General features: G+C 47.0%; 1 protein-coding gene across 3 annotated transcripts in view; it reads left to right on the top strand.

The window, feature by feature from the left end:
• Positions 1 to 363: 363 nt before the first annotated feature.
• Positions 364 to 26,363, top strand: part of ZNF710 (zinc finger protein 710) — a 69,073-nt gene continuing 43,073 nt past the window's right edge. For 2 of the 3 annotated variants that reach the window (XM_057543923.1, XM_057543922.1), the window contains exons 1-2: positions 376 to 498; positions 2,851 to 2,942. In XM_057543923.1, the coding sequence (XP_057399906.1) occupies positions 2,869 to 2,942 (74 nt within the window). In that variant the 5' untranslated portion in view covers positions 376 to 498; positions 2,851 to 2,868. Of the gene's footprint in view, positions 499 to 2,850; positions 2,943 to 26,363 lie in introns of all 3 variants that reach the window. The other variant, XM_057543924.1, reaches the window with a different exon arrangement.

The raw sequence follows: 26,363 nt of genomic DNA, 5'->3' as shown, positions 1-26,363 counted from the left end.
GAAAACCCTTCAGGCTTTCAATTTGAGTGGGAGAGTTGAACCGAAAGAAAGAGAAAGAAAGGAAGAAAAATCCTCTCTGCGGTAGAAAGAGAAAAGAAAACTTGGGCTGACAAGAGGGGGGTGTTGGGGGGTGGAAGGAAGTGAGAAAACAAAAGAGAGATAAAAGGGCTGCTTTTCTGTCTCTCTTCCTCCGCGAGCTGGGTTAGGAGGAGCTGTTTTGCATCCCTTCACGTCAGCCCTGCCTCATTCCCTTCTTCCAGGGAGGGAGAGAGAGCGAGAGAGAGAGAGAGAGAGAGAGAGAGAGAGGAGAGGGAGAGAGAGGGGGAGAGAGAGAGAGAGAGAAAAAGAAGAGCCGGAGGGAGGGCGGCAGGAGCAGGCGGCGGGCGCGCGTGGAGGCGGGCGGCGGGCGCGCAGCAGCAGCCCGGGCGGTGGGCAGCCAGGAGCCCCCGGCCCCGGCCCGCCACGGGCCCCAGCGCAGGAGCCGCGCCCGGACCCAGGGTGAGTGTCCCGCGCGGCCCCGGGCCCCCGAACCCGCAACCCCGGGCGGCGCGCCGGCGGGGGCGCGGGGGGCGCGGGGGTGGGTCACTGCGGCCGCGGCCGACCCGCCCCCCGCCTGTCCCCGGGGACGGCCGCGCGCAGGCCCGCGCTGCAAACATGTCGTCTTTTCCTTTCACTTCCACATTCCCTCATGCCGGAGAGCTGGAGGGAGACATGGAGAGCCGGGGAAAGAGGGAGAGATGGCGTCTGGCGGGGGGGGGGGCGGGGGTGTGGAGGGGGAGGGGGAAGGGAAGGAGGGAGCGAGCGAGCGAAAGAGGGCGAGAGCGAGGAGAGCGCGCGAATGAGAGAGAGAGAAAGGGAGGGGAGAGAGAGAGAGAGAGAAGCAAAAATGAAAGGAAAGCGCGGCGGCGGCGGCGGGGCGGGAGGCCCGGAGGCGGCGGCGGCGGCGGCTCACGGGCCCGCACGTGGGTGTCCCGGCTCCCAGTACGCTCCCCCCGCTGCCCGCCCGGGACTCAAAGTTTCACCCCCTCGCCCCGCCGCCGCGCCCCGCCGCTGCCCACAAACTTTATTCTCCCGGCGGGTGGGGTTGCTGCGCGTCCCCGCCGTCCGGTGTGGGGGAGGGCTGGGCGCGCCGCCGGGGTGTCGGGGGCGCCCCCGGGGCAGCAGGCCGCCGCACGCCCCGCTCCCCGGGGCGGGAACCTGTTGAAGGCGCTCGCCGGCCGGCTGGGTCTCCACGGCCTGTCCTTAGCCTCCTCAGTCTCAGTTCCCCTTCCTTGTCGCCCACTCTCTCCGTCTCCTCGCGGTCATTTTCCTAATTGGACAGAGCTGTGGGGTGTGATCGCCGGCGTCAGATTAGTGGCCCCGAGGCTGCCAGGTGGGCGCGGGGACTCGGGGACCAAGGGGACAGCCCCCGCCAGCGTGCAGAGCCCACAGATCCGGCCCTCGTGCCACCGCCCCCCTAACCGCGGACTTGCTAACTAGTGCGTATCGGGTTTTTTTCCAACTTGCCTTTTAAGATGACTTTTATGGTGGCTGCAACTGCTTCCCTCCAGTCTGAGCAGTAGTTTGGGAAGATTTAAGAGGCCAGGGAGGTGCTTGCGTGGGTTTTAGCTAACCCGAAACGATCATTAATGTATCTCTAAGCTCTGCGATGGTTCGGGCAAGGCGTAGCCGCAGCCCGGTGCGTCTTCACAGGGTCACTACGAGGTGCTGGTCCTTCCCGGTCTGAGCGGTCCAATGAGGGACTGTCCTCGTGGCCCACCCTAGAGCAGCGGGCCGAGCGCCCTAACTGCTAAGGGCACCCAGAGCGCCTTTATTTCTGTGCAAAATGGAAACTCCCAGCCGGTGTAGACCTGGAGGGGACATAACCAGTTCCAGTGGGCGCCTGGGAAACTCACAAGATTCCCCCATAGGTGTGCGGAGAGGGACTTTGAACCTTGGGGGTCACCCAGCCAACTTTGAAGCTGCTCTTTCAGTCCTGCCTTTGTACACGTGTAAGTAAAAACAGTCAAAGTTCATTTCTGCCAAGTAGAGGGCCTGGAGCCTGCATCCCTGTTTTGCCCTCACCAGGGGCTTTCAGAGGACCCGCCGGGCCAGGTGGGGGAGGGGAAGTAAACCACCCCTAATTGTCTTTAGACTTTAGAAAATGCATTCTTAGTGTTTGTGATCAAAGCCATGGGCCTGTCTGGTTTTGATTTTTTTTTTTTTTTAAATATTGCTTTCCCTCTTTTTTTTTTTTTTTAATAGGGAGCATTTTCTTTTTTCAAATTTTATTTATTTATTTTATTTATGGCTGTGTTGGGTCTTCATTTCTGTGCGAGGGCTTTCTCTAGTTGTGGCAAGTGGGGGCCACTCTTCATCACGGTGCGCGGGCCTCTCACTATCGCGGCCTCTCTTGTTGCGGAGCACAGGCTCCAGACGTGCAGGCTCAGTAATTGTGGCTCACGGGCCCAGTTGCTCCGTGGCATGTGGGATCTTCCCAGATCAGGACTCAAACCCGTGTGCCCTGCATTGGCAGGCAGATTCTCAACCACTGCGCCACCAGGGAAGCCCTGGTTTTGATTTTTGAGACTTAGTATGGCTGTCCCTTTCTCGTTTGTTTTAAAGCGAATGTTATTTTCTAGAGCTCTCATGGTGGTTTTGTCAGCTGGCCCTCGAACCTCGCGTCGCTCTGTGCCAGGCACCTGCCAGTCTGGGAACAGGACCTCTAATTAGTCACCTGTAGTTCTAGCCACACTAGTGCTCCAGTAACCTGCAGGACCCGGCTTTCTTGCATGAGGGCAGTGGGGGTAGGGCTGCTTTATTTAGGGTAGGGGGAGTTGGCCATTTGGGTCACATTTTTCTTTCCTCCAGGCTCACCTGGTTGCCTGTATGCCCATGGAGGCAGATGCAGTGAGTTGCAGTGGGAGCAGAGGTTCACTCTTCTCCTCAGAGCGGATTCCCGGGTGAGTCCTTGTCCTGTGATGTGTGGCCAGCGGGCCATTTGTTCTGCACTTGGGTCACTTCCATTCCAACCAGGCATTTTCTACCAGGGAGACTTATTTTAGGCTCCCTGTCTAGAGACAAGGAGATGGACAAGGTCTGGAATGGTTTTTTGAGTTGGAGGAAGGGAGACTAATGGGCCCACCGGAGATTTTGCATGCCTTCTATTTTAGGTTTGCCTTGTGGCCCAGGGATATTTCTATCAGAGTTGTGCTTGGAAAGCTCAAGTTTGACGTTAGAAGGGAGTAAATAAGTAAAGGAGTAGTCGGGTGCATCTCAGGGAGTAAATAAGTAAAGGAGTAGTCGGGTGCATCTCAGGATGCTGTCCACAGGCTCCTCATCGGGCTTGCTCACCCCCTGGATCTGAGGGCAGGGGCTCATTTTGTTGAATTAAGGAATCTGTGAATCTGCTGTGTCTCATGTTAATGGTGGTTGATCCCAGCCCTTAGACTGCAAAACTGGAAGAGGACCTTAGAGGTTGTCTGAAGAAAGTGAGGCATGAGAAAAGCTCCATGCCTGAAATCACACAGTAAGTGACTGAGCCAGCACTCAAACATGGGCTTTCAGAGTCCATTTCCAGTGCTGTTAACACAAGGCTGCTGCCTGTATTCCTGCTGGGGAACCCGAATCAGGCTTCATCCGAAGAATGTGGCTGTGAGAACATGAAAACATGGGCTTATCCTACCCTCATGAGATAAGTAAACGAAGGACCTTATTTTCTTTTCTTTTTTTTTTTTTTTTAAATTATTAGCACCTTTAATTATTATTTATTTATTTATTTTATTTATTTGGCTGTGTTGGGTCTTCGTTTCTGTGCGAGGGCTTTCTCCAGTTGTGGCAAGTGGGGGCCACTCTTCATCGCGGTGCGCGGGCCTCTCACTATCGCGGCCTCTCTTGTTGCGGAGCACAGGCTCCAGATGCGCAGGCTCAGTAGTTGTGGCTCACGGGCCTAGTTGCTCTGCGGCATGTGGGATCTTCCCCGACCAGGGCTCGAACCTGTGTCCCCTGCATTAGCAGGGAGATTCTCAACCACTGCGCCACCAGGGAAGCCCAACCTTATTTTCTAGTTGTGTTACACGTACTGTTCTGGAGGATTTGACGGCTGGTGTGACTACTTGGGGAAACCGGGTGTTTCTGGCTGTTACAATGCATACTTCTTCAACGTCTACCAGTTAGCGGGGCAGCAGTTTAGTCATTGGGATGTGCCCAAGTCACACTGAGCATTTTTTGATCTGGAATGTTTTCTTCATGCTTTGTACTTGTGTGTGATTTATTTAGGCTTGGTCAGGGAAAAGAATGGGGACGTAAGGAAGGGCCAGAGACCCGAACTGATCTCTATTCGTGGGTTAGATCTCTTACTACTTTCAGTTCATGAGGATAGAGGTCTTTCTTTGTTCATTGCTAAGCCCTTGTGCCTAGAACAGGGCCTGTCCCATAGTGGGCCCTCGATAAATACTTGTTGAATAAGGGTACTGGACATTAGGAAAAAGATTTCCCTCCCAGAAGGGACCCACAAATGACACACAGAGGCAGAGACAGGGAGGTGATTGATGGGAACTGCAGAGTTTTGCAGTGAGTCATTGCTTAGAACAAGCTCCAGACAGGTAAGGCAGGAGAGGCTGGGAAGAGTAAATTTTGAATGAGGTGGAGCCACTGGGTGGAGACTTGCGTGAAACAATAGAGAGATCTTAAATTGGACCAGATATGGGGAGGATAATAATAATCGTAGATCTTGGGCCAGGCTTGTGTAAGTGATTTATGTGTATCATCTCCCTTAGTCCTCACAGGTGCTAGTTGCTGTATTGTTATTCCCATTTGGCAGATTGGGAAACTGGAGCACAGAGAGATTAGTTACATACAAGGGCACAGAACTGGTGGTATCTGAACCCAGGTGGACTGACTTGGCTACCCTAGAATGATGATGAATTCAGATATCTCTGCCCACTCCAAGGAGCTGGGCATTCAGAGCTTTGGGGTTGCTAGAAAGGATGGCAGCAGAAAAATTGGAAAAGAAATTGTTGGTCTGCAACAGAATGAGGCTGGTCAGGGAGCAGGCCCTCTGCTTCTTTTGCCAAGGCTCTCACAGTGTCTGAGGACTGTAAGGGAATATTTACTGGGGACCTAATTATTACCCAGGCAGAGTGGCTAGTACCAGATTGGGACTGTTTTGCACTTGATAAAGATTTTTTTTTACTTTATCCCACTATTCAAATTTATTTTTATTTACCACATATATTTATTCAATATATCTTTGATAAAGATTTAGGAGACTTTTTTTTTTTTTTTAAAGGTTGCTTTTCAAGTTACATTTTAGTCGGCATGTATTTGAAACTGGTGGAAATTTTAAAGCCAGAAGTGTCACCCTTGGCCATGAGGCCTCTAGAAGGTGTTTCCCACCAGTGCAAGCCTTCCCTTCCTCCTCCAAGGGTGCTGGTCCAGGCTGCTCTGGCCCACAACAGCTGCCCTTTTATCGACAGTCTGCTGGTCTGGTCCTCGTGGAGCTTGCAGTCTCCCTGGGAGACAGACATTAAACTAATAATTAAACAAATACTCTTTAATTACAGTTGTTATAAATGCTTCAAAGGAAAAAGTACAGAGACCATGGGAGCTGATAATCAGGGAGGACGGGGGAAGGGAGGCTTTCCTGAAGAAAGGGCATTTAAACAGCCACGCAAAGGGTGGGTGAAGAGGCTTTAACCAGGTGGGATAGTCCATTAGCCTTGATGTAAACTCTTGCTACTCTGTATGTGGTCCATGCACCAGCGGCATCAGCATCACCTGAGAGCTTGTTAGAAATGCAGGATCTCGGGCCTACCCCAGACCTGCTGAATCTGCATCTTAACAAGATTCCCGTGCATGGTAAAGTCTAAGAAATACTGATGGAATCAAAGTACCGAACTGGGAGGTTCACAGCTTTGCTGCGAATGAGTTGGGTGACTCAGGCAAGTCACCCAACTTGGAATGACTTGGAGGAGTGATAACGAGAGAATTAGATCATCCCACAAGTTCCTTCTGGCTTCTCAGATCTTTGGCTTTTGCTGGTGTGTGCTGTCTCCAAGCTTACTGAGGGAAAGGACCTGGGCTTACACAGCATCCACCTCTACGGTGCCTTTGCTGGGGGCCAGCACATGCTCTGGTCTGACTTCAGTAAGCACTAAGGAGGGGCCAGACCATCCTTTGGGGAAAGATGAGAATAATTCGCAAACAGCATGTGGAGCTTTGTGGCACACAGAGAGATTGTCTTAAGGTGACCCAGAGATGAGTTGACCTGAAGCGAGAGAAAGATTGGCAAGGGTCAAAGGGGCTTTGAGGAAGAAAGGTGTAACATTTCTGCCAAAAGTGGAGCCTAAACTGAGGGCAGGAGGAACCTGCTTAACAGTTCCGTGCATGTGAACATAATACTTCAGGAATTGCCATGGTATTCTGCCCCTCAGATCCTCATATCACTTTAGAGAGAACCAGAGCGCTGGAACCAGGACTTCTTGACCCTTGCAGCTGTGGATGGGCTTCAGCTACACCTGCAACTGTGCAGAGGGTTACATGTGTGTGCACTTTTCTAGGGAGAGGACCTGTAGCTTTCACCAGCCTCAAAGGGGTCTGCGGCCTCCCAGAACTAGGGGCAAAGGGCTTTCTTAACTAATCTTTCCCCGCTCTTTTATTATGCAGTGCTTACTATGTGCCAGACACTATTCTAAGCACTTTCCGTATATTAGCTCATTTAGGTTGAATACTTTTCCGGAGTTCACACACCTAGTAAGTTTGAGAACCAGGATTGGCACCCAGGCAGTCAGACCCCAGAGTCCCTGCTAGCAAAGCCTACCTTAGTAACAGGGCAGGTGGGGCTAAGGGAGAGCTCTTTTTGGTAGAACAAAAATTGAGATTATAGAGGCCCCCACTTTACAAGTAAGCATCTCCCAATAGTTCGTGTGTAAAACTGAAAGGATTTTCCCAAGGAAATGTGTTACAAATAGCACAGGGTTGCCATGCTAGCCCGTGAGAGCCTGTGTTACTATTGGGCCCAACTCATGATTGTTTGCAAAAAAAAAAAAAAAAAAGAAATTTAGAAAACAAGACTGCTGCAGTACTGCAAGGTAAATTAAGAATTCTAGAATCGGATAGAAGGTGCTTGAACACAGTCAAATAAGGGGGGGTGAGGTGGTCGCAGGAAATTGGGGTAGATCCTGAAAGGGGGGGGATTAAAGGATGTTAGAGGCCAAAGCAGGGCCAAATGTATGTCAAATCAGCAGCTTCAAAAGGTAAAATAACTGGCTTTTATTACCTACTAATTAGTGTGTGTAGCTCACAGACCTGACCCTTCCGCCACCCCTAGTGCCTTACCCCAAGTACAGAGGCCTTTTGTTTTCTCTCTTACTCATTTCTGTGCCATTTGAATATATACCAGTATGTATTATCTTTATAATCTATATATTTGTAAATGGAGTAAAGGGGCTATTAAAAGTGGGTTGATCTCTAGAGGGGTTTTGGTTCTGTCTTCTACAACCATCATCAGAAAGGAGTTTCTGATATTAAATACATATGCTCTATCATGTGTATATTTTGGGATTACCAAGAGAACTGTTGGAAATGTGAGGATTTTCAGTGCAGTTGGAAGTTGAGAATAAGAGATCACATTGTGGCCCAACTGCCTTCCCTTTCTTCCTTCCCTGCCCCCTAGGGTATAATAAACAGGGAATCAAAATCAGGTAAGAATGATCACTACAGAAAGCAGGAATGTCCACCCTGCAGATTTACATGGGAGACTAGAACTTCTGTGATGACTCTTGGTTATGTGTGGTTTGTCTTCCGGATTGAAAGGTTGTCCTGCATGGTTTTGGTAAAAAAAAAGTTGTACAAACTTTAATGGTTGCTTTATGCGCCACGTCAGAATGTCCTCACAAGGACCACACCTGAGTGGGCCTCTCAGTAAGCATTAGGGACCCTTTGGAGGCTGGCGGTGCTGGTTGGTTAACCCCACTCTGTGATGTCCAATCCTGGGGTCCCTAGGCCCACAGTCTCAACCTCCCATTCATTTGCTAGCCACAGGACCACTGTGGACTTGCCATTACCTGGAAGCAGGTCACCTCTGAAATTCTGAATTCTTCCAAGCCCCCCACTGCGTATCCCTACTTGAAGCAACCCCGCCCACCCCTGCCCCAAGCTGGGATACCTCTGCCTGCTTACCTGGGCCTCATGCCCACCATCAACCCTCGTTCCCATGTCCTGCCCAGGCTGCCTCCCTACGACTGAGCACTGGACATCCTCCTGTGCCCCAGTTCCCCGCTACAGCTACCGACACACCTGTCTCCCTCTCCTTTGGCCCTGCCTCTCCCCTGCCCCCCTTCCATTTCACTTCTCTTCACCCTAGGACTTCACAAAGAAGAGGCCACACTTTCCATCCCTACTTCCTCTCTCCCCCTCTCCTCTCCAGCAGCAGAGTTTCACCCCCACTCCCAGATGTCCCCAGCTACCTCCTGATCACATCTGGTGGCCTCTACTTACCTGGCTTCTCTGTAGCTGTACTGTCGTGATACTCTTGCCCATCGTGGGTTCTGGCTCCTCACTCTGGGTCCTGCTCCTGCCTCTCTAATCCTGCTTTTTCTGCCACTCCTTCCTCTCCTGGCCATGCTTTGGTGCCTCAGCCACAGTTCTTTGCTACTTGCTTCCCGTCCATGTCTATGGCTTCACCCTGCACAGTGAGGACTCTTTGGCCTGTATCCCTGCCCTCATGTCTCCTGTGAACAACCTAGTGCTGGGATTACATTAGTTATAGTTTTGGGTATATATGGATATCTTCCTACCATCTTAGTTTGTGTTTTCTGTTTCTTCTTTTTCTGATTCTTTCCTCTCTGTTGTTGGTTTTTTTTTCTCTACTCTTTTTCTCTTTACTCCTTTGGAACTTATATACTCTATTTCTGTCCTTTTGATGCATGCAGACTGCATAAGGTTTAAAGTTAGTTGGTATCCATATCTTTTTTCAGGTAATGCAGTGCAATGAAAGGTTAGTTAACCTTTGATTTTCCACATAGTTATCATTTTGTTTACCCATATTTCTCCCTGCATCTCAGGCTTTCCTTCTGGAATCAGAACATCATGTGGTGGAGGTGTTTTAATCATAAACTTTCAGTTCCTGTTTGGCTAAAATTTTATTTCATATTTATTAAGAGATTGTTTTACTGGGTATAAAACATTAGCTTGACAGTTATTTTCTCTTAGTATTGAAAGATGGTATTCTACTATCTTCTGGCTTTCCTTATTGATATTGAGAAGTTAGTAGCCCAGTTATTGATCTTAGGTAATTTCTTCTCTCTGGTTGTTGTTTTGTTGTGGTGGTGGTGGTGGTGGTGGTGTGTGTTCACGCACGTGTGCACATGTGTGTGTGTTTTGCAGTTTAATGCATTTAGGTGTGGATTTTATTTTATTTGTCTAAGGATTCATTAGATTTCCTGAGACCAAAGATTAGTGACTTTGATCAGTTCTAGAAAATTTTCATCCTTATCTCTTTGACTTTTATCTCTCTATCATTCTGTCTCTGGTTTCTCCTTGGGAACTCCAATTAGATATATGTTAGGTCTTATTCTATCTTTTACATCTCCTTGACATCTTAACTTCTTTTTTTTTTAATTTTTATTGGAGTATAGTTGCTTTATAATGTTAGTTTCTGCTGTACAGCAAAGTGAATCAGCTATACATATACATATATCCACTCTTTTTTAGATTTCCTTCCCATTTAGGTCACCACAGAGCACTGAGTAGAATTCCCTGTGCTATACAGTAGGTTCTCATTAGTTATCTATTTTATATATGGTAGTGTATATATGTCAATCCCAATCTCCCAATTCATCCCACGCCCCCCTCTCTTAACTTCTTTTTCATTTTTAGTCTTTTGGTTTTTTATAGTGTTTTCTGGGTAGTTTCTTATTTGTCTTCCAGCTCATTAATTCTCTCTTCAGTTATCTCTAATTTTCTGTTCAGCCCTTCCACTGAGATATTTTTAATATCACTATTAACTCAGAGATTTTTTAAAAAAATAATTTTATTTATTTGGCTGCACTGGGTCTTCATTGCTGCGTGCAGGCTTTCTCTAGTTGTGATGAGTAGGGGCTACTCTTCATTGCGGTGTGCAGGCTTCTAATTGCGGTGGCTTTTCTTGTTGCGGAGCATGGGCTCTGGGTGCACGGCTTCAGTAGTTGTGTCTTGTGGGCTCTAGAGCGCAGGCTCAGTAGTTGTGGCGCACGGGCTTAGTTGTTCCGTGGCAAGTGGGATCTTCCAGGACCAGTGATTGAACCCGTGTCCCCTGCATTGGCAGGTGGATTCTTAACCACTGTGCAACCAGGGAAGTCCAACTCAGAGATTTTAATATACTTTATGTGTTTTAATCCATTGTAGTTATTTTCTTTGATGTTCATTCTTTAAGTTTTTAATCTGGATGAGCATCATGTTTCTATTTTATCATTTTTCAAGTATGTGTGACTTTTTTTTTTTTTTTTAATTTATTTATTTAATTAATTAATTTATTTATTTTTGGCTGTGCTGGGTCTTCGGTTCGTGCGAGGGCTTTCTCTAGTTGCGGCAAGTGGGGGCCACTCTTCATCGCGGTGCGGGGACCGCTCTTCATCGCGGTGCGCGGGCCTTTCACTATCGCGGCCCCTCCCGTTGCGGGGCACAGGCTCCAGACGCGCAGGCTCAGCAGCTGTGGCTCACGGGCCCAGCCGCTCCGTGGCATGTGGGATCTTCCCAGACCAGGGCTCGAACCCGTGTCTCCTGCATTAGCAGGCAGATTCTCAACCACTGCGCCACCAGGGAAGCCCAGTATGTGTGACTTTTTAAAAATAATCTTACTCTTTTTAAAAAATATATATTTATTTATTTATTTATTTATTTTTTGGCTGCATTGGGTCTTTGTTCCTGTGTGCAGGCTTTCTTTAGTTGCGGCGAGTGGGGGCTACTCTTCGTTGCAGTGCGTGGGCTTCTCATTGTGGTGGCTTCTCTTGCTGCAGAGCATGGGCTCTAGGCGCGTGGGCTTCAGTAGTTGTGCCACGTGGGCTTAGTAGCTGTGGCTCATGGGCTCTAGAGTGCGGGCTCAGTAGTTGTGGCACACGGGCTTAGTTGCTCCGTGGCATGTGGGATCTTCCCGGACCAGGGCTTGAACCCGTGTCCCCTGCCTTGGCAGGCGGATTCTTAACCACTGTGCCACCAGGGAAGCCCAATAATCTCTTACTCTTTACCTGGGTTTTTAAATCCTCATTTCCTTAATCATATTAAACATCCTTTTTTTTTTTTTTGTATCCAGTAATTCTAGTATCTGAAGTATTTACAGGTGTAGTTCTGTTGTTTGATGATTCTGCTCCCTCCCACTCATGAGGGCTTATTTCTTTTTGTGATTTTCTATTGTGAGCTTATGTTTGTTAGAATTCTATCTGTGAGAATTCTTTAAGGTGTGGGATGAGAGTACATTCTTCCAGGGAGAATATGTGTTGCCTTCTGCCAGACATCTTAAGACCCTACAGATGGGTCATTTATTTATAATTCTTAGCTTGCAGTTTTGAGGACCAGAGCCCAAACCCACTTGAGGGCTGGCTAATGACCACAGATTCTCAGAGGAGCCTTTTCATTTAAAACTCTGCCCACAGCTAACACTAAGCCAGAGTACTTCCTTCCTGACGATATACCACCAGACCCCCTACTTTGTCCCATTGTTCCCTTATTGCCAAATGTCTTCTCTCCATATTTGGACAAAGTCCTAGTCATGTCAGGCCCAACTGAAAACTATGTATCTTCTGAGCCTTCTCCATGCCATCCCTTGCAAAATTAACCAGTCCTTCTACATTCATTGGCTGTTGTCACCTTACCTATTAGTCTGTGGATGTGTGTGTTCAGACCCCATACTGGACTCAGAACTTCTTAAAAGGTCAGAGCTGTGTCATTTATTTCTGGAGCCCCAGTGCCTGTTCACTGTTGGGCAGAGTAGTTGCTTAATAGATATCTATTGATTGAATGGAATTTATGGCAAAATCAATATTTCTGTTCTTCTTGAATAGTAATAAAAAAAATCACAAGCACTAAGCTACCCTGTGATCTTGGACAGGTCCAGTTTACCTCTTTGGATCTGAGTGACCTTAGCTATAAAATGAAGGGATGCTTCTGAGATCTCTACTTGCTCTAAGATACTGAGATTCAACATAATTTGTATGACTGTCAGTCATGATAACATGGATCAACTCTTGGCTCACAAATGGAATGAAGGGATGGGAGGGCCTTAGAGAGAAAGAGCGTGATTCTGAGATAAAGGGGCATGATTTGGAAGAGAAGAAAGAAAAGGGACTTAAAGATAAATTAATATGAAAGGTGACATTTTAGAAAGGTGGCATTTTAAAATTTGTGACTTGAGACAACCTGATGGCTGTCTAAAAAAAGAACACTTTATAACAAAATAAATTTCAGATGGATTAAAGATGTTAAATATAAAAAATGAACTCAGGGAAAATACTTTTTAACTTTGAACTAAAACCCAGAATCCATAGAAGAAAAGATTAATATATCTGACCCTACACAAGTAAAAAATTTCTGTGAGGCAAAATCATCATAAACAGTCGAAAGAGTCTCCTACTTCTCAAAACTGGGAAAACATTTTTGCAACATATATGAGAGATAGGGCTAATTTCCTTAATATCTAAAAAGAGAAAATCAATAAGAAAAAGACTATCAGCCCAATTTTTAAAATGGGCTATGAACCAGTCACAGAAAAGGAAATACAAGTGGTTCTTAACCATATAAGGTGTTGAGCCCCACTAGTAATAAGAGAAGTGTTAACTCTGCTATGGAGAAGTGACAGTGGGAACAGATGCTCTCATAACTGTTGAAAGAGTGTAAGTTGGTACAACCTGTATAGAGAGGGTTTTGACAATATTTATTTATTTAATAAATTTATTTATTTTATTTATTTATTTTTGGCTTCATTGGGTCTTTGTTGCTGTACACGGGCTTTCTCTAGTTGCGGTGGGCGGGGAGCTAGTCTTTGTTGTGGCTCACGGGCTTCTCATTGCGGTGGCTTCTCTTGTTGCGGAGCAAGGGCTCTAGGCGCGCAGGCTTCAGTAGTTGTGGCACACAGGCTCCGTAGTTGTGGCTCACGGGCTCTAGAGCGCAGGCTCAGTAGTTGTGGCGCACGGGCTTAGTTACTCCGCAGCATGTGAGATCTTCCCAGACCAGGGCTCGAACCTGTGTCCCCTGCGTTGGCAGGTGGATTTTTAACCACTGCGCCACCAGGGAAGCCCGACAATATTTATTAAAAGTGCACGAGCAACTCCACTTCTGGGAATTCCTCTCACAGATATGAGCATACATGTGAAATGATGCATTTTTCAAGATAGTTCATTGCGTCATTGCTTGTAAAAGCAAAAAAGGGGTGGGGGGAACAACCTTAATGTCCATCACTAGAGAACTGGTAAATAAATTATCCTATAACCATGCAGTGCAGCTCTGTGCAGCTGTACAAAAGAATGTAAAAGCTTCCTATGTATCCATGTGGTTGCTGAGATATTTTCTTAAGTAAGAAAGTAGGAGACAGAATGCCTGGCTGTGCAGCATTCTGCAAGGATACCTAGGAGACTGGTAATAGTGGTTTCCCACAGCAGATGCTGACTTTTCACTGTGTTCCTTTTACTACATTTTGAATTTTGTACTTTGTGCATATACTACCTTATTTATTTATTTATTTTTGGCCATACCGCGTGTCTTGCGGGATCTTAGTTCCCTGACCAGGGATAGAACCCATGCCCCCTGCAGTGGAAGCACGGAGTCCTAATCACTGGACTGTCAGGAAATTCCCTATATTACCTAATTAAAAAAATTTTTTTTTAAAGAAGGAGGTTAGGGTGGAAAGAAGGGAGGGTGGGAAGGAGGGAGGAAGGGAAGAAGGATCACACCTTTCTTCTGCATTTTCATATAGGGTATTTTAGTTACTCCCCTCAGCAGCCCCTAGGGAGGTTACCATTTTTATTGACCAGGAAACTGAAGCTCGGAAGTCTGCAATGACTTGCCCAAGTTCATGGAGAGAGCCTTGGAACCTGGCATTGAATCCAGTTCTCACTCCAGAATCATTGGGCTCATGTCTGTAGATCAGAATTTTCTTGTTTCCTTCCTTTATTTTTATCCGACTTCTCATAGGTCAAGGACCGATGGCTGTGCACCATGGCCTAGACAGTCCCCCGACCCCCTGTGGGAGTGAGTGCAAAGTTCCATCCCGCCTCCTCCAGCTGGCTGGCTGGCTGGCTGGCTCACAAGTCCTCCTGGGCAAAGCTCAGGCAGTAGGTGGTGGAGCCAGCCGAGAGCCCAGCCCTCCGCATCAGACACAATGAGGACGATTAGGGATGGGCTTTGCAGTCCTATCTTTGAAGTTCCCAGCTTTTATCAGAGTGTCTGAACCTTAACACTATTTCAAGGGAACTTTTATTACTGTCGTTATGAGCTGGCCTCAGGTAGGTACCAGCTGCTGCCAGGTGCCAAGGGAGCACTTGCTGGTACCGTAAGCTGGTGCCTTCACTTTGTTTTACAGCAGGTAAGTTTTCAGGGCTGAAAGTACTTAGTACATGGAAGATTCTGGAAGAACAACTTTTTCTATTTTTCTGTACACAGGTGCAGTCCCTTTAATTAAAGGGAGGAAGAGGTGGTTTTTTGATTTTTGGTTTTGGTTTTTGTCTCACAGAAACACCTGTGCTGTTTTCAAAGTAGGGTATTGACTGCTTCCTCTTTGCTGAAGAGAAATTCTCCACGGAGAACAAAGCTAAAGGTGTTGGCCATATATAATGCGAGGCTGTAATTTATAGGATACAGCTTCACCTGGGGGAAGAATTTGACGTCTTTAAGAGACACAGAATCATCCAGCACCAGCTGTCCTCATGTGTGGTGTCATATTTATTTTCCAAGTTGGAGTCATCATTTCTTAAGAGAGAGTCAGGGTCCACTGGGGCTGAGGAATGCTCATGGGGGCGGGAAGTCTTCAGGATCCGTGGGCCTGAGCTGGCACGTCCAGCACCCTATCACTGTGCTACTTGGCATCTTTATGAGGGATGCAGGCTAGTGACCCATGCTGTCCGTTTTTGTTTGTTAGGCCAGTGGAAGTGGAAGTGCTTTTGAACATCACAGAGTGGCACCGACATCAAGTTTGCAGCTGGCTGTTTGCTGAATGCATGCATGGATAGGAGGCACCCCATAAACGTTTCCCAAATGGATGAATTTTGATCTCTGAGATAGATTTTTTTTTTTTTAAGATGTCATAGTTTGTTATGGAGGCCAAGCCCTACCCAGATCCTGCTCCCCAAAGTGATGATTCCGTTCACCGCTGTAGGATGGTAGGGGTTGGAGGGGCATGGCGGGAAGATTATGTTAGTAGCCACCATGTCTTGGTGTTCTGGATGACCTGGATGTTTTAGAAACAGTGGTATTTCTCTCTCTTTTTTTTTTTTAAATTTTATTTATTTATTTATTTATTTATTTATGGCTGTGTTGGGTCTTCGTTTCTGTGCAAGGGCTTTCTCTAGTTGCGGCAAGTGGGGGCCACTCTTCATCACGGTACGCGGGCCTCTCACCATCACGGCCTCTCCTGTTGCAGAGCACAGACTCCAGATGCGCAGGCTCAGCAATTGTGGCTCACGGGCCTAGTTGCTCCACGGCATGTGGGATCGTCCCAGACCAGGGCTCGAACCCGTGTCCCCTGCATTGGCAGGCAGATTCTCAACCACTGCACCACCAGGGAAGCCCTCTGAGATAGATTTTAAAGCTTTTGATCAGAAAGAGGACTGGAGAAATTTAGACCTCTCCTGTTGCTCTTCAGGTTTTCCTGATGCTTGAATAATTAAGTCCACGTCCTGTGGGATTTTTCCTTCCTTGGGCTGTAGGTCATCTTACGCAAAGGCCACCTTCTGTTAATGCTACACCTGGTACTCTTAACGCCCTCCTGAGCGTTCCACTCCGTTATCTTCTTGTGTTCTAGCTCATTATCTGGAAAAATTTCTGTGCAACATCAGCTAAGTTCTTTTGCTTCAGTTACAGAGCTTGTCAGAATTTCTCTTCCACACCTCTGTTTGGAGGCTTCTATACCTTGGTTGTAAAAATTCATTCCCTATTGCCAGGTAGATGAACAAATCTCACTCAGCTTGAATTCACTGTCTAAAGAGATGGCCATTGTCCTTTCCTTGATAAGGGACAAAAGTAACATTTGTTTTTTCACACCTCGGCCCCTCTGCCTGCTTTCATCCCTGCCCTCTACCCCAACCCCTCCCCCACCATGGCAGTTACTCTAAGGACAGAAATGTTGGGTCCTGACTATTCTGGGGATTTGGCTCCCTGCTCCTGACTCACCCTTCCTGCACTCACTCAGGCCTTCTGGAGGATTTTAATTTCCCTTCACTGGAAACCACCTCTTAGTCCTTGAAAATATTCTTAGGTGGTTTTAAGTGTCTCTGTCCAGTTTTGTTTTGTTTTGTTCAAATCCAGTTCAGATTTGAATGTCCAAGGAATGCACAGTCTCTTGGATCTTGGATCTGTTCCTTTTTTTTTTAGAAAATAGCTTTTATTGATTTTTTTTCTTGTTACAGAGAGATTTATGGTTGTTGCAGAAAATTTAGGAAATAGAAACAAGCAAAAAGAAGAAAATTAAAACCACGTAGAATTATTAATATTTCAGTATATGATATACCCTTCCACATATTTAAGCAGTCCCCTAAATTTAGGTTTTTTCCTCTTCTCTCTTATAAAGAATGCTGTGGTGAACATCCTTGGGTATTTTTTGATTATATCCTTGGGATATATTTCTAGCAGGGAATCCACTGGGCCAAGGACACATTGTAAATGCTCTGGATGTAGATGGTTAAATTGGCCTCCAGAAATGTCATGTAATATTTTTGATTCCTTTTAGGTGAATACTAAGTCTTATTCTTTTAAAAGCTGATTATGCGTTTTTAAGACACCGCTTTTCAACTGTTTCACGCATGTTGGTTAAGAGGCACTGGCCTGGGAAAGGCCTGAGAGACCCGGGGCACAGCTGACCTGTGTAAGAGAACCTCCCATCCTTGTCCCTTTGTTTGCAGTGGGCCTCGAGCACTGAGGCTGGAGGCCTTTCTTGTCTCCTCTGCAGGCACCTGGGCAGGCCTGTGGCTCCCCAGGGAAACCTCAAGGGGCCCATCCTTAGGGTACCTGGGGCAGTGCTGGCTTTGAGGATTCCAGACTCTCTCAGGGAGCTTAAGCTGGTCTTTCTTTGAAGAAGATGCTCATAAAACAGACATCCTGCCCTAACTCCATAGACTGAGGTTGGTTGGTGTTTGTCGGGGTGGCATGGAGATTTCCTGTGCAGGCTTCAGACCCTGTCCCGCGGGTCCTGCCCAGGAGAGTGTCTCTGCCCAGACCTTCAGCCCTTGCAGCCCGATTCGCCAACCATCACTTTGCGGGGGTGGGGGGCTGGCGGGGGAGGGAGGTTTGACGGAATTACTGAGGAAGTAACATTTGCTTGGGCTAAATTGGGCCTTCCTTTCCAGCTCCTAGCTCCCTCTTCCTCCTTTTCTGCTCTCTTCCTCCTCCATACCAGCACATTCTTTACGCTGGTTGATGAGGCCTCTGAGGACCTTCCCTACTTCTTAGTTCCTTCTTTCCTCTCGGCTCCTAGTGACACCTAGGCTGCTGCCTACCATCTGGACCTGGCACTTCCTGCTCTTTCCCTGCACCTGGTGCTGTCCCAGCCGAAGCTGGTTCCAGCCTGCCCTCCTTTCTCAGGCCCGGCGGGAAGGCCACAGGGGCTCAGGGAGTCCCAAACTCCCTCCCCACTATCCCCCAGAGACACAGTGTGCCAGCTGCTGCCCATTGGGTTACAAAAAACAAAAACACAAAACCCAGCCCCTAGAGATGAGGGACATTTCGGTTTCTATGAACTTGACGACTAGTGTGCTGGAAATGGGAGGCATGGGTTGGGAGAGGGAGGCTGGAGGTTCCCCTGGGGTGGGCTTTGTTTAAAATTTAATATGCTCTTTCTTTCTCTCAACAGGCCAGCACGGCTTCTAGCTCCTTTGTCATTTTAGCCCTGTTATCTGTCTGGTGGATGAGATCTCTTATCTGCCCGGTGCTGCCTCTCTTCCCTGAGTGGCCCATCCCCATTCCTCAGTCTCTACCCCCTTCCCCCATTTGAGACACAATGTTACAGACCTCATTCTGTAACCTTAGATTCCAATGAAACTCGTCACCTTGCTTCTTAACTAATTGGTTTGGAGAAAACCAGGGTCCACTTTTAATGATGTTGGACCCACCAAAGGCACAAGAAATGGGCAGCTTTGGTGTCCTGTGAGAGATGGTGTGGCCCCCACCCTTAGCAGTGTGGGAGAGTTGGGTCTAAGAGTGAGGGTCTCGGCTCTGGGTGGCCTGAGACATAGTCGATTGTTTGCTCCCGTGTGTGCTGTAACTTCTGACCTGGCACTTTCTTGGCCTTAGGAAGCTCTGCAGGACGAAAAGTACATTAATCACAGAAACACAGAGCTGCTCTTCTCCCCACAGGCAGGGATGAATCTAAAAGGTCGCCTGCCATGGAAGTGGGCTCACAGGCAAGGGGAGGACCTTACTTCAAGCCGTGGGACTCAGGATCAGAGGAGCCATGGCCTTCCATCCTGGCTCGCCATATCCTAACCCTGATGAGCCCCAGCCTCCCCAGCCAAGCCTTGATTTCATGGCCTGCAAAATGGGTTCATGTGCCTACTTTTCATGTGTGCTCTGTGTTGTGTGATACGTGGTAATCATTGTTACCTGTGGACCACAGGCCTGTGAAGTCGGGGAGAACCCCGCACCATCCTGAAAACTCTTTTCTGTTACAAACCTTCCTCTGTCATCTCTTTATTTCTTCATTCAATCAGCAGACATTTCCCAAGCACCTACTAAACTCTGATATAAAGGGGAATGGCACGGTCTTTGTCCCCAGCAGGCCCTCAGCCAGAAGGGATATGGGATATGCAGACAAGAGCACAGGAAATTCGCTCTGCGGACGTGGTGAAGGTGCGGAGGAATGCAGGGAAGACTGGTGGAGGCGGTGTTTCGCTGAGTCTTAGCAGACAAGGGAAGCAGGGGCATTCCATTGGGGGACTAGAATATACAAAGGCAGAAAGTACAGGCACATTCAAAGAGTCAGTGGTGGTTTGGTGTGGATGGGAGGTAGGGTGTAGAGGTGGGATGGTAGAAGATGGAGCTGGAGGGGCCAATCTGGGAATGTGTCCAAAGACTTGAACTTCATCCAGAGGCCTGGGGGAGCCACCAGTGGGTTCTGAGCAAAGAAACAACGTGACAGATCACTCTGGCATAAGCCAGGGCACTCGGGGCTTATGCTGTTATTCCATGTGGGGAAATCCCCTTGGAAAAATTGATCTGAGGGTTGAGAATTCCCTCAGAGGAATAAGTATAGCACTTCTGCTTGAATTCCTTCTCATTTCACCTAAAATTTCTGCTCTGCACCAGCTGTTTACAGATAATGTATAAAAGTACGTTTTCTGTGCTTGACCGTGTTTCTTAAAACCCACCAAGAAATAACCCCAAGTAAAAATTTTCCACTGAGGTGTATTCTTAACCCATAGTTACTGAATTGAAAATGTAGGAAGGTCTTCTGAAATGTTGCATGAGTGCATGAGATCTTCAGGATGGGTTTCCTCAATCCCAGCAAGGGAAGGAGAAAGAGGACCAATGTTTGTTGAGCACCTGCTCCAGGCCAGGCACTGGGCCAGACTCTTCTAATTCAATGACTCTGTAAGAAACAGCATTCCTGACCCACTTTAACATTTTAAAAAAAAATTTATTTTTGGCTGCGTTGGGTCTTCATTGCTGCGCGTGGGCTTTCTCTAGTTGCAGCGAGCAGGGGCTACTCTCTGTTGCGGTGCACGTGCTTCTCATTGCGGTGGCTTCTCTCATTGCGGAACATGGTCTCTAGGCATGTGGGCTTCAGTAGTTGTGACGCACGGGCTTAGTTGCTCCATGGCATGTGGGATCTTCCTGGACCAGGGGTCAAACCCGTGTCCCCTGCTTTGGCAGGCAGATTCTTAACCACTGCGCCACCAGGGAAGTCCCCCTGACCCATTTTAGAGGCAGAGAAACTGAGGTTCATGAAGGCAGCCACTTTCCCAAGACCTTGCACCTGTAAGGGATGGTAGCAGGATTTGAACCAGGTATGATTGAATCCAGAGTTCACACTCCATTCATTGAACCTCTCTGCCACCTAACTCCCAAGACACACCAGAAAAGTAAAGCAGGAGATGCAGAGGTGGGTCACATGAGCCGCTGGAGGGCCTATTGATTTCTCGGCAAAAATTAGAGCTGAAACACTTGCCCACTCCCATTCTCCCCCAGCAAGTTCTGGGGGCTGATACACTGGTAGCACCCCTCCCCTGGAGAGCATTCTTCCAAAGGGCAATGGCTGCATTCTGATTTGGGCGATTCATTCCACTGTGTAGACACTGCATGGAGCAGAGGGCAGGAAGTTGGTACCTGTAAGCGGCATCAGGATGAAACATAGACATACTTGAAGGTCACTGCCCAGAACAGCCAGGGTGGTGGGCAGAGCTGCCTGGATATAGAAAGCCACAGGGGTGGGGGGCGAAAGTTTATCGAGAAAGAGACAGATAGTCCCAAGGGACAAGCCACTCCTGGGGCGCTCGGCACACGCCAGCATCTTTTTGCCGGTCACTGCCCTTCCTCTGGCCCTTGCCATCTTTGCTTGGCCATCTTAATACATTCCCTGTGGGTCAGGATTCTCTTCTGTGACTTCCTAAGAGTGTCCCCAGACTCCCCGGGGCTCAGTGGAAGCCAGCTGAGGCAACTGTCTTCTAGCAGAGGACTTGGGTGAGCGAGGATGGAGGACAGAGAAACAGAGCAGAGAGACCGCAGTGTGAGATGACTCCTAGTAAAGGTAATAAGCGCAGGGCGCCTGTGTGGTACCTTTGCCAGTCGCACGCTTGTGAAGTGCTTCTGAAATGATGGGTCTCCCAGGAACCGCCTGGAACCACCGCTCCCCTCCCCTTAATGCTTCCTGTCATTCACACCTCTTCTCTCTCTCTCTCCTCCTCTCTCATCGCTGCCGCCTCTCCCTTAGCTTCCCTCCCTGTTTTCTCCTCCATCCCAGAGCAGGCTTCTGGACCTCTCTGGAGTTTATGGTCCCGCACACTGAGCGCGCAGCTCGTGGGAACGTGGCTGCCCGCTCTCCAGAGCTGCTGGTGTTGGGCTGAGTGGCAGGAGCTGGGGGCACAGCCACCTTGTCCATTTCCAGGGGCCAGAGCTCCTCTGGATTCAGACGGGCTCTGCAGTTGACCTTGGGTTGAAAATGCCGTTTTGGAAGTGGGCCTCAGAGATCGTGTTGAGGTAGAAAGGAAATAAAAGCCTGCACGCATCAGTTGCAGTAGTTGGATTTCACTCTTTCCCTCTGAGGGAAAACTCCTCCATGACAGTAATGGGGGGGTTGGTCATTGGGCATGAGGAGCATGGAGGGACGAGGGTGGTGCTCCTGGGGGCCCCTGGAGAGTGAATCCCCTCCCGCAGGGGGGACCTCCACAGCCTGAGTGACTGTGGGCTCCTCACAGGGCCACCGTCTTCAGGTGTGGTCACTGTTTGGGGTCCAAATTCAGTTATCCCTCAAGTTCTGCCTGGTGACTTCTTAACTCTCTGGCCTGGGGGAGCTTTGCAAAGACAAAGCTCAGAGCAAGCATTTCTGTTACCAAACGTTTAAAGAAATCTTATTATTAAAATAGTAAATCTTATGCCTATATAGAAAAGTTGAAAATACAGAAAATTGTAAAGAAAATAAAAATTGCCCATAATCTCACCCCTTAGAAATTACCAACACTGTTTAGTACCTTTATATATTTCTAGTTACTTTATTTATTTATTTATTTATCTTTTTGACTGTGTTGGGTCTTCGGTTCGTGCGAGGGCTTTCTCTAGTTGCGGCAAGTGGGGGCCACTCTTCATCGCGGTGCGGGGACCGCTCTTCATCGCGGTGCGCGGGCCTTTCACTATCGCGGCCCCTCCCGTCGCGGGGCACAGGCTCCAGACGCGCAGGCTCAGCAGTTGTGGCTCACGGGCCAAGTTGCTCCGCGGCATGTGGGATCTTCCCAGACCAGGGCTCGAACCCGTGTCCCCTGCATTAGCAGGCAGATTCTCAACCACTGCGCCACCAGGGAAGCCCAATTTCTTCACAGTCTTTTTCCATGCACATAGGTAAATATATTGTATTTTAAACTGTTTACAAACACCCTGAACTTTATATCCTTTTTCATTTGACATAACATTATGGCAAGCAAAAACTTTTCAAAAGCACTTGGGCTTTGCAAGCGAGCATATGCTCTGCAAATATTTCTGTCAGCCACCAGTAACCAACTGTAAGAACTCACGGTCTACCCAAAACAGAAGTTGTGCCAGTCAGAGAGTCCTGTGATCACCATGCAGTAAACCTTGCCAAAATATTATAAATTTAAACATACTAGAACGAAAGCCTAACCACTTGAAAAAATTTAAAACTCTCCTAGATTGCTGTTGGGTCAAGGAAGAAATAAAGAACATAGTGACAAACATTTAGAAAGCATTGAAAACCAGAGTGCCACATAACCAAACCTATGGGAGACAGCTGGCACTATTCTCATTGCCTTAAATGTTTTTATTATTAAAAGGGGAGAGAGAAAAAGAGAATAAATAAACCAAGCATTCAGCCTGAGATCTTAGGGGGAAAAAAAGAATAAAACACAGCCCCTAAGGAAAATGGGAAAGATAAAAAAGGCAGAAATAAATGAATTAGAAAATAGAAATACAGTGAAATTAGCAAGTATATCCAAGAGCTGATTCTGTTTTTAAACAAACAGTAAAGTGGCCTAACCTTTGGCAGATCTATTTGAAAAATAAGAGAGAAAAGAAAAAAATAATAGGCACGAGAAAGGGGACATTGCAATAGGTAGAGAGGTTTTAAAAAATAAAAATATGTGCACACTAGGCTTAAATTTGAAAATCTCATTTAAACGAATGCTTTTCTGAAAATGTATATGTTGTTAATTGAGAAAAAATTTGCAATCATCATCAACTACTTGCCCCCTCTACCTAAAGAAGACACCAGTGCCAAGTGTTTTTGCTAGGTAATTGTTTTAGATTTGATAATACTGATAATGTTAAGCTATTCCATGGCTTAGCAAAAGATGGGGAGCTCTCCAATTCATTCTTCAAAGCAAAATCAGCCTGATGCTAAACATGGCAAAGAGACCATATTAAAGAATGAAAATGCTATGTCGGAAATAGAATTCAATAATATTTTAAACACGTCATCCACCATAACCCAGTGGGGCAAGTGGGGGGGAATTGTCAATATTAGGAAAGCTTAATATAGTAACTGCGTCATGCTATTGGGTTAAAGAAGTAAAGTCAGATTGATTCCAATATATGCAGGGGGATAATTGATTAAAGTCAAACATCCATTTCTAACTAATCAATACACCAAAAAAGGAATAGAAGGCTGCATTCTCAGCTTGATTAAGGATATCAATTTCAAACCAATAGCCAGTGTTAATTAACTGAGAAACACTAGAAGCATTCCTGTTGAAACCAGTAACAAAATAAGGAGGCCTGCTGTCACCATCACTGTTTAACATGGCTTTTAAAATGCTAGTCACCAGGATAATACTGAAACAGAAATATATTATAAAGAAGGAGTAAACATAACAGTATGTACAACTTACTCTATAACAAATTTTGGGCTGGAGGTTGATTTCCAAAGTTGAGAAATAAGAAAAGTCATCAAAAAATTCAACAGATTTGACTACCTTTAAAAAATTGTAACTGCTATGTAAATTCTACAAAACAATTGAGAGCTGCGGGGAAAAGAGCTTCTCATGAGACATTTGAAGGGTTAATTTTTTTCTTTTTTAATAAATTTATTTATTTTATTTTTTTATTTTTGGCTGTGTTGGGTCTTCGTTGTTGTGTGCGGGCTTTCTCTAGTTGCGGCAAGTGGGGGCCGCTCTTCATCGTGGTGCGCGGGGCTCTCACTGTCGTGGCCTCTCTTGTTGCGGAGAACAGGCTCCAGACGCGCAGGCTTAGTAGTTATGGCTCACGGGCCTAGTTGCTCCGCGGTATATGGGATCTTCCCAGACCAGGGCTCGAACCCGTGTCCCCTGCATTAGCAGGCAGATTCTCAACCACTGCACCACCAGGGAAGCCCCGAAGGGTTAATATTTTAATTCTACCAAGAACCTATACATATTAGTTTTAAAAATCAAGATTTAAACTTGAAGACAAAGTGAACAAACTATATATTAATAATTAGCAAATAAACACCCAACCCAAAGAAATGCCAGATGGTATGCTCCATGAGGTCAGGGACCAGGTCAACTCACTGCATGACAGATACTGTATTGAAGTAATATTTGCTGACTGTGTTGAATTAATATCTGTTGAACAAATAAATGGATGCAATGCAAATTTTTAAAGCATGATACCATTTTTTACCATTTAAATTAGCAAGAGGTTTTTCCCCAAGGTTTTATTATGAAAAATTTCAAATATATAGAAAAGTTGAAAGAATAGTACAGTAAATACTCGTACACCCGACTAGATATAACAGAAGTGAACATTTGCCATATTTGCTTCATCTGTACATGTGTATGTTTTTTTCCTGAACCTTTTTTTTTTTTTTTAATTTATTTATTTACTTATTTATCTTTGGCTGCATTGGGTCTTCCTTGCTGCACACAGCTTTCTCTAGTTGCGGCGAGCAAAGTCTGGTGGCTTCTCTTGTTGCTGAGCATAGGCTCTAAGCGCACGGGCTTCATTAGTTGTGGCACGTGGGCTCAGTAGTTGTGGCTCGTGGGCTCTAGAGCACAGGCTCAGTAGCTGTGGCACACAGGCTTAGTCGTTCCGCAGCATGTGGGATCTTCCCAGACCAGGGCTCGAACCCGTGTTCCCTGCATTGGCAGGTAGATTCTTAACCACTGTGCCACCAGATAAGTCCCTCCTGAACCATTTTTAAGTAAATTGCAGAGCACATATCACTTCTCCCCTGAATACTTCAGCTTGCAAATGCTAAGTCTCCCAGATTTTAGCAATCTGTATGGAGGGTTTGGGGAGCTGGCACACCATGCTCTGAGGATGTCTCTGCAGATTGCCCTAGTCCTTGAGAAGGCACTCAGGAGTCATAGTCATGACCTTGTGATATATGAGAGAAAAGAAGGCACACATTTATTGAGTATCAGGCCCCTTGCTCGGTGTTTTACTGATGGTCTCCTGTTAAATCCTCTCCACAACTGTATGATGGAGGTGTTATGCCCATTTGGGAGGAAATTGAAGTTCAAAGAGGTTAAGTACCTTGCTCAAGTTCATACAGTGGCATTATTCAACCAGGCCCATCTGACACCTTCAAATTACACAGCATTTGCCTCTTCCCTCTATCTTTCTGCATGAATGCATGAAGGCATTTTGTAGGCAGTGTGGACAAATTGGAAGCAACCTGAATGTCCTTCACTGCAAGAATGGGTAGGCAAACGGTGATCTGTGCACTCTTCCAAATGTTCTGTGTTTATGAACATGGATTATTGATTATGAGCATGAAACATGGAAACTTGCTAGTGTCGTCCAGGGAAAATAAGCAGGACACCAGATTGTACACACCATGATCAAAACCATGTGAAAAGGGCTTCCTTGGTGGCTCAGTGGTTAAGAATCTGCCTGCCAATGCAGGGGATGCACTTTAGAGCCCTGGTCCGGGAAGATCCCACATGCCGCAGGGTAACAAAGCCTGTGCGCCACAACTACTGAAGCCCGCGCGCCTAGAGCCCATGCTCCACAACAAGAGAAGCCACTGCAATCAGAAGCCTGCGCACCTCAACAAAGAGTAGCCCCCGCTTGCCGCAACTAGAGAAAGCCCGCGTGCAGCAACAAAGACCCAACGCAGCCAAAAATAAATTAAAAACAAAAAAAAAAACCGTGAAAACCATGCGCTTGAAGAGGACGAGGAAGAAATGCACAAGAAGCGGTTGAGTTAGGGTGAGAAGGAGTATTAATTTTTTTTCACTTCCATCTTTTTCAAACTCTTTGCGGTGGGTGGTTTTATTAATTTTATAATAGAAATTTTTAATCAAAAACAATTTATACCCACTTTATAGTTTTTTAAGCTCATGGCAGGGGAAGGCTCTGCTCTCTTTATTGCTGTTCTTTTGTCCAGTGCCCAGCACCATGCCCGGCATATTATGGACATAATAAATGTTCTGGACGAGTGCCCACTGGGAAACCTCTCAGAGGGGCTCAGCCCAGGGGCATGTTTGCAGAGAACTTCCGCCAGCCAGCTGGTCTCCGCAAGAGCAAGCGCAGGCCAGGTGTGTGTCATGGGGTGGGGTATT

Source organism: Balaenoptera acutorostrata, chromosome 3 (assembly GCF_949987535.1).
Source record: "Balaenoptera acutorostrata chromosome 3, mBalAcu1.1, whole genome shotgun sequence".
Taxonomy (NCBI): Eukaryota; Metazoa; Chordata; class Mammalia; order Artiodactyla; family Balaenopteridae; genus Balaenoptera; species Balaenoptera acutorostrata.
This window is presented reverse-complemented; position numbering and strand designations above follow the sequence as displayed.